The sequence below is a fragment of the Schistocerca piceifrons genome, chromosome 2 (genome assembly GCF_021461385.2).
Source record: "Schistocerca piceifrons isolate TAMUIC-IGC-003096 chromosome 2, iqSchPice1.1, whole genome shotgun sequence".
NCBI lineage: Eukaryota > Metazoa > Arthropoda > Insecta > Orthoptera > Acrididae > Schistocerca > Schistocerca piceifrons.
In genome coordinates this window covers 782,694,331-782,705,383 of record NC_060139.1, presented here as the reverse complement: position 1 = coordinate 782,705,383, position 11,053 = coordinate 782,694,331, and the positions used below count along the sequence as shown (strand labels likewise).

The window sequence follows — 11,053 nt, the reverse complement described above, 5'->3', positions numbered from 1 at the left end:
TGGACCACCCTGTATAGTAGTAATTAGGATAGACCTCGTAGAGGACCTTTAAGGTAATAAGTTAAGAGAAAGCTTACTTACCTTCACTCGCTACCATCATCACACTTAATTAACACAAGTGGTAAGAAGGATTTATTAATGCTCTTAAATTCTTGACAGTGACTTAAATGGTAAATTTGAAAGATGATTTAATATAATGTTTTCCACTGGCACAGAAGTAAAAGTGATTTGAATGGGTAATTTAGTGATAAATAACTCTTCATTCAAACTCAATAAAAAGAATATTTCAAAATAGCACCTGAGAGAAAATTAAATGAGAGTTAAAAAATTTTGTGTTATGAGATTACATTAAGTCTCCTTTTAAGGTAGCTAGAAATACGGGTGATATTCCTTGTGAGAATCGAATTCCTTTTAAGGTAGCTAGAAATACGGGTGATATTCCTTGTGAGAATCGAATTTTTATATTGAGAACTTCTATGTAATTTTGTATGGCGTTAGCGAATGCCTCAAACATTGGCTGCCCCCAGCACAAAATTAACTCTGAAGGGGAAGGAAACATAAGGTGGCAGCATAATTTTTACCATGTAACATGTTAATTTCTTCGTTAGGTCGATTCTACTCGTTAGGCTAATTTGTTTGATATGTAGCAAGCCATAAATTGAATGCATTTAGGTAATTTACATAGTACAAAGTGTAATTAGGACATATGTGTCTTATATGTACACGATATTAACAATTCCTACCTTACTAGCATATACGTGATAGTTTGGTAGCAAAGAGAAACTGAAGTGAAAGAGGTTTGTCGATTAACAACTCAGAAGTACAACAAGGAAATACACTCAGCGAGCTATAGAAGAGCGACCCTTGCAGCAGAGAGGCAAGTTAGTGGGCAATGGAGTTTTGAAAGAAGAAAGCATAAAATATAGCATTATGGGCCTTCTGTAAACAGTAGAAACAAGGCATACTTCCGTGGACAGTACGTGTGCTTCCCATGCTGAGAACTTGACATCATGGAGGAAATCTCTAACGCCAGTTGGTCGGGAAGAATCGAGCATACTCAGGAGTTTGTCTTAGGGATTCTTATTGCTCGAGTAAGCTAAGATCAGTATCCAATGATCCTACATTGATTGAAATTAAGCTCAATGAAAAGTTCAGACAGGCAGGTACTAGTGATGTGAAAATATCACAAGATTCTCTTAACAGTACAGTGAAAAATAATGTTAGTATGTCACAAGATTTGCATAAAATCACAGTAAAAAATTATGTTAATATACTGCATCAGAATATCAGGGGATTAAGAAACAAAGTAGATGAGCTCCTTGTTTGTATATAAGATTTAGAAACTGAAGGTGGAATAGATGTACTATGCCTGTCTGAACATCATATGTCGACAGGTATGGAAATGGTAAATGTAGGTGGATATAAGCTTTCAGCACATGTAAGCAGACACACTATGGAAAGAGGACGAGTTCCCATATATGTTACAATCAGTGACAGTGTGAAAAATTTGGAAACTAAAAAATTTTGCGTAGAGCAACACATAGGAGCATGTGCATGTGAGCTTAAACTAAATAAAGGCACTTTATAGTTGTAGGTGTGTATTGGTCCCCATTGGGAAATTTTCAACTATTTTTGAAAAATTGGGATTCTTTTTTGCGCTACCTGTCAGAAAAAAGAAAGCAAATTATTGTTTGTGGGGATTTCAATGTAGATTTTCTGAAAGAGTCAGATAGTGAGCTTGACCTTGAAGTATTACTTGGTTCTTTCAATTTGACATCAGTTATTGATTTTCCTACTCGGGTGGTACTGGAAAGCAGCACACTGATGGGTAACGTTTTCAGAGACCAAGATAAATTCAATCAAATAAAAACTTTTCCTGTTAAGAATGGTCTGTCTGATCACGATGCACAGCGGGTTACAGTATATGATATAGCTCCATACAGTAATGCGAAACAGTCCTCCAAAATAGTGTGTTCCATTAACGAATTAACACTTCAAAATGTTAGGGAAAGCTTGCAACATTTAGACTGGGATGAGGTGTACAGGGAACATGATGCTAATTTAAAATTTAACCTATTTCATGATTCCTTTGTGAGTATATTTGAAAACAGTTTCCCTAAGAAAACAGCGAAGAAACCATGTAAAAAGCCATGGCTTACTAAAGGTATAAAAATATCTTGTAAACAGAAAATGGAAATGTATCTTGTAGCTAGGAGTGTGACGTTACAACTCAGTCCTTGCTACGAATTTTTTCGCTTACTTAACATATGAAACTGTTTGTATACGATGCATTGTCTAGTGTAAATATGTATTGTAAATACCATGTTTAAATTATGTAACATTGGAAAGTCAGGGCATACTTAATTAACGTTGAAGTCGGAGAGATTGTTTTGTGGCGCCTCTGGGCGCGGGAGCGCGCCAGCGGGTAGTAGTAGCAGTAACGCCGTGCTCGGAGTAAGAAGTACAGTCGAGTGCTGCTAGTCCTAGCTGTGTTACATCTAACGGCTAGTGTGTGGATCTAAGTACGACGGGAAAGTAATGGTTGGCATATCTGGAAGCATGGCCGGGCAAGTTATTATGGATTAATGGGCATAGTGCTGAAGAAACGAGGACTTAAATGTGAAGCGCACTGTGAGCCCAAGTCGCAACAGTAAAAGCCCGATGCCACATTGTGTCGCTGCCGTGGACTTCCGTCGATCCGCCGACAACGAGGGAAGTAAGATCTACTTAATTTTCGTAGAATAAAATTGTAGAAGCCTTGCCAGTGACTGTGTTTTCTCTGAAGTTGAACAATTAATAACAAGCACTTTATAATAGAAGTGTCGCAGTTACATTCCACCCGACAATAATACCAAGTATGTTCCTTCCGATCCTTGCCTTATTGAACTGAGTGTGTCACGCCGTTATCAAGAGAAAACATGTTAATTATCAAATTATTTGCATAGATGGTGAAGAGTAAATTTCAGACTGGTTATTGTAGTCAATTGTTGCACTTAATAAGATTACGCCAACCGTAGTAACTTAATAATAGACTCAAGTAATAAATTTGATTATTAAAATTTATTTCAATGCATATTCAGCTGAAGTTAATTCAAGGATATTTCATGAAACTATAAAGCTTATTCCACCTAACAATGCCCCAATTAATGAATTATTATCAGTCAAAACATAGTTAATCAATTATTGGCAATATATTTCATTATCAGAAGATTAAACTCTGCAAAGTACCTAATTTTAAAGACAGAATGACAGTCCATTATTCAAAATCTTGATAGATAATTATCTGTGTTGTCAGCATTGCACTTATCTGACAAATTATGAACAAAATAAGTGTAGTTACACTGTTATGACATTGTTTTATATGACTACTGAGCCTGACACAACACTTACGTAAAAGTTCCCGTTCCACCTGCTGCGCTACAAACAGGTAGACTTTATTTTTGACACAATTATTCATGTACTTAACAGTACTGTCGCTCATCAGTTGAGCTGGCGACCGATTTTTTAATTGATTTTACAACTTAATCATTTCTTTCGGCAAAATTTCCACTGGCAAATTTTATTTCCAAATTATTTCCATTATTTCATTTACCGATCGTTATTGAATGAAATTACTCATTCAATAACGATCAAGTTATAACGTCTCCTGTTTCCCACGGAATAATCATTATTTACTTCGGATTTGGATGCCTTATCCCGACGTGGGTCAAAATTCATAATTCACGGTCATTGTCAACTTGTAATTTCGCAAATCCCAGGAAGCAGGGGGGTGTTATAGGAGGACTAATGAACCCGAAACAATGAAACATAATAAAAGCTACTGCATTGTGTTAAGAAAAGTTATTAAAAAGTATAGAAGTATGTGCATTATGTCTGAGATCAGCACATCTGATAGTAAAATTAAAACAATTTGGAATATTGTGAAAAGGGGAACAGGGCAGCCAAGACCACAGGAAGACTGTATTTCTATCAAGCACAATGAGAAGTTTGTTAACAAGAAGTCAGAAGTAGAAAACATTTTTAATAATCATTTTTTAAGTGTTGTAGAGAAAATAGGTTCCAGCTATTCATTAGAAAATGCAAGGCACTATATGGAAGAGACAGTACTTACGAAATTTGATAAAACTGAAATTCAACACCTCTCTTACTGAAATTAGGAAAATAATAAATTCACTCAAAAGTAAAAACTCACACGGAATTGATGGCATTTCCAACAGAGTACTAAAAGCTTGTTCCCAACAAATAAGTAGGATTCTCAGCCACATATGTAGTAGCTCACTGAAACAGGGAATTTTTCCAGATAGACTGGAATATGCTATTGTTAAACCATTGCATAAAAAAGGGGATAGATCTGATGCTAACAAATACTGCCCAATCTCATTTCTGACAGCTTTATCCAAAATTCTTGAAAAAGTAATGTATTCAAGAGTAGCATCAAGTATTTGTAAAAATGAAGTACTAACAAAATATCAATTTGATTTTCAGAAAGGCTTTTCAACAGAAAATGCTATATATGCTTTCACTGATCAAATATTAAATGCAATGAATAACCAAACATCACTCATTGGGATATTTGTGTTCTCTCAAAGGCTTTTGATTGTGTGAATCATGAAATTCTTCTAGATAAACTTAAGTATTGTGGTGTGTGTGTGACAGTGCACAAATGGTTTAATTCATACTTTACTGTAAGAATGCAGAAGGCTGATAGTAACAGTACAGATAGTCTACAAAAAGCAGCAGAGTCCTCTAACTGGGGAGGTATCAAGAATGGTATCTCACAGGGTTCAGTCTTAGGTCCCTTATTGTTCTTAATATGTATTAATGACTTGCCACTCTATATTCATGAAGATGCAAAGTTAGTTCTTTTTGCTGATGGTACAGGTATAGTAATTACACCCAAGAAGCAAGAATCAGCTGTGCAAATTGCAAATAATGTCTTTCAGAAAATTATTAAGTGGTTCTCTGCAAATGGACTCTCACTAAATTTTGAGAAAACAGTTTATACAATTCTGTACAGTAAATGGCATAACACCATTAATAAATATAGGCTATGAACGGAAGTCTGTTGCTAAGGTAGAATACTCAAAATTTCTGGGTGTGTGCAGTGATTAGAAATTGAATAGGAAGAAACACATCGAGGATCTGCTGAAACGTCTAGGCCCAGCTACTTATGCTATTAGGCTTATTACAAATTTTGGTTGTAAATATATCAGTAAATTAGCCTACTACGCCTATTTTCATTCACTGCTTTCATTTGGCTCCATTTCTGGGTCATTCGTCAGTAAGAGAGAAAGTATTCATTGCACGAAAGTGTGTAAGAAGAATAATAGCTGGAGCCCACCCAAGATTACCTTGCAGACATTTATTTAAGACATTTATTCACAGTACCTTCGCCATACATATATTCACTTACGAAATTTGTCATTAATAACCAATCCCAAATCAAAAATAACAGCAAAATGCATAGCTACAACACTAGAAGAAAGGATGATATTTACTATTCTGGATTAAATCTCACTTTAGCACAGAAAAGAGTGAATTCTGCTGCCACAAAAATCTTTGGTCATTTGCCAAATAGTATTAAAAGACGTACAGATAACCAACCAACATTTAAAAGCAAATTAAAAGAATTTCTGAATCACATTTTCTTCTACTCAATAAATGAATTCTTAGATATTATGTAGTAACTGTAAACAAATAATTAATTATTTTGTGTAAAGAAAACTTACTTTAAAGTGACACATTCAACATCACTACAAGATGGATCTATGGAACAAGGATTAATGTATATATGTATACGTGCGATGATGGATAGTAACAAGCACGCCCATGGGCAGATACCATCATGGAAACAAGCAAGGCTGCAGTGCAGAGGGAGGGGGGGGGGGGGGAGTTGGAGACTATATAGGTATAATTTGGGCCCATTCACTCTCTGGAGGTGTCATGCGTTGCATGAAGCACTTAATGATCTGCAGTTGCGCTGTCAGACATATTTTTCTGTGAACACTTTGTTGATTTACGAAAATCTGTGTCAGTCAAATTTGTTCTGGATTTCTTCCTAGTGGAGTACACGAGGTTAAAATTTTGGGAGTGATCTGGCAGATAGTAATTATTGCCCAGCCACAGTAATTTAGTTTATACTGTTGCAGTATACAGTTTTGGTTTTTATAGCAAAGTCATTTGAAGTACTTTTAGCAGACTTCCGGTATTAAGTTTCTAGTGACCTTAATCATTATTTTTCTTCTCTTTATTTTTCTATGCGATCTCTGTAGCTTGTATAGAATTTTCGTAAGATTACCATTTCTGCATCATGAATCCAATTGTGTATGGTAATTCACGTAATAAATTCTTTTGTGCGGGGAACAGACTGTTGTTTGTGCTAAAGCAGAGTTGCCCCTTACTCACTGACATATTTTAGCTACACTAAAGACAGCTGTTCTTCTGATGTCTAACAATCAATTTGGCTGAGATCCCCACAGCTCGCAGAGCCTGGGTTCACCGTATTTCAGATTTTATTTTTCTTTACAGGCGTGCCCCGCACACCAGCACTGGCTCGTTATAAGCTGTTGACGTTTCTGTGATTACCAGGGCAAGTTATTTTTTGTTGTTTTTTAATCCTAAAAAACAAATACCAAACTATCTGAACCGAACTGCGCATTGTTGGATATTTTCAGGATAGGTATAGGTATCACAACATGAAAAATTTTACCTAATCTATCGATAAAACATGAAAGGAATAACTTGTAATAGGAACATAATATAATGACACAAATGAAATATTTCATGGGTCTGGTTTCTTATTGGCACTAAATCTGAATATATAAAATCATGCCTTTTTCCTTGCTAAACTCTTACAATAAGAATATCAACAGGAATAGGATTCGTATTCATCTGGTATCTAAAATAGAACAATTTATTTCAGTACAAATTAAAATAAAATGACCATTTTAAAAATGTAACTTGTGACAAATATGCCTATTATCATTTAAACAGTTGTCTATCAGCTAATTATTGTTTCAAAGGTTACAAAGAGAAAATTCGCAAATAAAGAGAGTAGGATAATAGGGATGGTAGTCAATCTTCTTAAAAGTAACATAGAGTTTAAAAAGGGTAAATGGTATTGGAACAGATAACTTCTGACAGAAAAATTATTTTAAGAAAATAGAAACAATAAAATTAAAAACTGAGTTATTATTTTAGTACAAACCTAAATGAAGTATTAGGGGATATGAGTAGTTTCTCAAAATTGAATAAAATTTATTAGTTTAATCTTTCAGAATTTACATTAATTAAATTGTCTGCATGATAACAAAATTATTTTTATTAAATCTTCTGAAACATAACTAGATTATAATAATATAACACACACAAGCATTTCAGCAATGAATGGTGATGAAAGGCACAAGTTATTATGTTGGTCTTACAATAACTTTATAAGTTAGTGATTAAGAAATATATAATAATATGTTAACATTAGTGATATAATGATAAATGTGATGATCTGTGTAGATTATCAAGTGATTTTACCTAAGTAACAGAGCAAACTAAAATATAGTGAACAGAAATATTACATTAGGAAAGGTTTATAACTGAAAAACTTCTCTAATAGATAATAAATTGTCTCAGGTGTACCATAAATGTATTTCAATTGTCATTTTGTTAAATCACTAGTACAGCTAGTAATGTCATTAGCACAAAAGTTTAAAAATACCATATTTTACACAATAAATACAATCTTTTGGAACAGAAGTGTGATGCAATTTTATTAGTTCTGCAGTATAATGGTGGTGCCAACATTGAGTTATGGATTAAGTTTTGCACACAAATAAAACAAAAAACCAGAAGAATTCAGATAGCTAATACCAGACCCTCAACAAAAACCGCAGAACTCGTGTTATAGTGCAGCAAAGAGAAGTGTTGCAGCCACCATTCAAAAGCAGTTATCAGAAATGCAATAAGAGGAACACATGTGACTGAACTGCTGCGATATACAGTAAGAATAATGTGGTCAGTCATTTGACTGAAAGAGAAACAAGGGCTATACGAAAAATTTTGACACTGATTCAAACTAGATGCTGCATAGTCCTTGATGTTACTACTGCCATTGCTGCAAATTTTGATTTCCATGGTTGATGCCAGATCCAGAATTCTGAATTAATTCACCTGCAGTTGTATTTTCATTCCAGTTCCCCATCTGGCTATATATACACTAATAACAATTTTCGTTTTGTACTCAAAACACAAAATGTTAAATAAAGAACACCTTCTGCGTCAAAAACCACACAGACCCCACTTTTTGACACTTCGGATGGTATCAGCCTTTCCTTGGTGAACTATGTAACTATAGGATCTGTTGGAGGATTGAGCTCGATGGAAACTGCTGTGTTTCAATAAAGAACGTGTCTCAACAACATTCCATGGTTAGAGTTAGTTACTCAGTACAGTAGTATGAAGGTGAGTTCTGTTGTTCTTCATGAAGCTATCTTCAGTATGTACATGTTAAGAAATGTTTTCTGTGGGAGTAATTTGTTACTGCTCCTGGCTGATGGAAAACCATGTACTGATTAAATAATTCGCAGTAGACTTCCAAAGAATACAAATCATTAAGGTTTGATTTCCTGCGGACGATGAGGTCATAAGAATCTCAGGATGGGTCATGCTGTCCCAAAAAGTAGGTGTGTACATCACACCCCTCTTTCTAGTACACTGAAGAAAACTGCAGAACAACTAAACCAGTTTGTCTGACTGAATAAACAAAACCCTGCTCTTCCTTAACTCTACTCTCTTAACCAGGGCGACACTTTGCTTGATTATTATGTTTATGAAGTACATAGTTGGAGTCACATCACACATTGTTACTCGAAAAATGACCAATGACTCAGTGTAAAGACAGAGCGTTTCACCGCAACTAGATACAAACACACTGGAAACCAGATTACTCTTAATTTCTGGTGATTTAAAACTCACAAAATCACAACCAAATACATTCAAATAGGAATCGAGAATACTCCTTCTGATAACCGTTCTGAAATAAAGAAGATAAAAGTTGCATGCACTGGTAGGAATAATACAGCCAGTCGGCTAAATTGTAAATCTTATTTAGTTAACTGCAGACTGACCAATAATAACAAGGTATGTTATGACAACAGCAAGTGCTGAAACCAGCAGACGTCGGTCGACTTCGATGAACCCTGCAGCTGTGAAGCGCAGAAGCGAGTCCTGCGACGTCACATGCAGGAAGGCTTCCACTTCGCCAGCGAACGAAGAGCGCAGCACTGGTGACCTCAGCAGGATCACGCCGGTACGCCTCGCCGCGTTCTCGAATGCGGCACAGGACAACGCTATGGAAACCAGCTTGAGGCAGTGGTAGGCGAGCCACAGCACCGACGTACTTACTGATTTATTGTATATTAGTATCTTCGTAGAGGATAATCCCGAAATGACGATAAGTAACTCATACGCACTACAGGTGGCGCCGATCACACACTGTGCGATGTCAGTGGCTACTAGTAACCCAAAGTGTTCCTCCAGGAACTCGGCTGCGCGCCCTAACGCCACGAACGCCTCCAACAGATGGCTCAACCTTCCTGTCGTTATAGCCTCCTGCGGCGCTACTAGCAAAACCCGAAAGTCGGAACGGTGCACCATCTCCAAAAGGCATGTATTAAGACTCCTCAATCTCACCCACAGCTCCAGGGCCATCAGTACGAACTGATGGGTTACAGTTGAGTCTATAAACCATCGGAAAACAATATGTAATAATGCAAACATTCCTGCAGGGGCTGATCTTAAACTAAATATAACTCCACTCATTAGCACAACGTTAATGACGATCGCAAGACCAACAGTAACTTTACCATAAATTGGCAGCTTCACAGGAACGTGGTCATCTACAAACTTGAGCTCTTTAATGAAGGATCGTAGATGTGCTAGTCTAGTTATAGTGCACGTAACAAAAATCAACACTAGCTTTCCATCTGATATGATTACTAAGATACAGTAAACAATTAATGGTAAGGTACGTAAAGTAGCGGGTAATTTCATCATTTGACTCCAATATAACACAGATGCCAGCACAGTAGCGAGCAGCCAGAATGCAGAAGGATGTATTATACTCTTCCATACACCACTACAACTTTTCTTGCAGCAGATGGTTGTCGTATCATCGTCTTCCACAGGCGCTAAACCTAATAGTATCCATAGTTTGTATAATGGTGACATGACTAAATGAAAATTTATCACGGATTTATGGTTTGATATCTGCAAGGCTGCTGTGTTTTTATTTGCCTTTGGCTCAGTTCTCTTACGAACAGTACCAAAATGTGTCCAATGTTGAAACCTAGAGCAGTTAACTATCGTTCCCCGTTTACTAAGACACTTCGAATCTAGTTGCCTTTTTCTCTGCATTGGAACGGTATTATTGTAATGATTCATATTTGTAGATGATTGCATTATTAATATTACGTTTCCAGAAGCATTTCCACTCATTTGGATAACGTGAAATGCCAATAGCTTTATCTCCTCGTTAAGAGCGTAAATTTCAAACTAAGTCTTTGCAGTTTCAATGTTTTCATCCCTCTGCGTCCACACTTCTGATTTTCTGTCATTACCACCTAATGTGCCTTTCTTACTTCTTAATCATGCTTTAGATGTTCATTGGCACCTATTGACGTCCTGTCATCTTCAGAACTGCGAAATGAGAACTGGTTTTCCACAATACAAAAGAAAGAGATCTTCAGAAAGCTACTCGATGGGGACTACGTTTCTGTGGTAACAGCCCTGGCATGACTTAGAATTCACAGGCCAGTTGCGTTTAATTTTTCAAGACCGGAAATTAATCACTTAAAAGGCTACCTACAATGTAGCGACGACTATCGATTTTCTTTCCTTAAACGTTTTTATCATAATGAGCTGAATTCCTCGCCTCAAAACTTTGCAACCTACAGCACTGTAACACGTCTCCATACGAACAACGCATATCCTAAATGAACTGCTCTTGGAGGAGCGTCTTTCTCGAAAAGTCTAATGCTACCTCTCGTTTCGTTCTATCGAA

The 11,053-nt window shown here is 36.3% G+C and overlaps 1 protein-coding gene across 1 annotated transcript; it reads right to left on the bottom strand.

Annotated features, from left to right (window-relative positions):
• Nucleotides 1-9,099: 9,099 nt before the first annotated feature.
• LOC124775848 (gustatory and pheromone receptor 32a-like) lies at nucleotides 9,100-9,702 on the bottom strand. The gene has a single exon (XM_047250683.1). It carries the CDS (start codon nucleotides 9,700-9,702, stop codon nucleotides 9,100-9,102), a length of 603 nt encoding a protein of 200 aa, XP_047106639.1.
• Nucleotides 9,703-11,053: the final 1,351 nt, after the last annotated feature.

Excerpts from the sequence above, each read along its gene's own strand:
- LOC124775848 (XM_047250683.1), bottom strand. The coding sequence starts at position 9,702 with ATGGCCCTGGAGCTGTGGGTGAGATTGAGGAGTCTTAATACATGCCTT.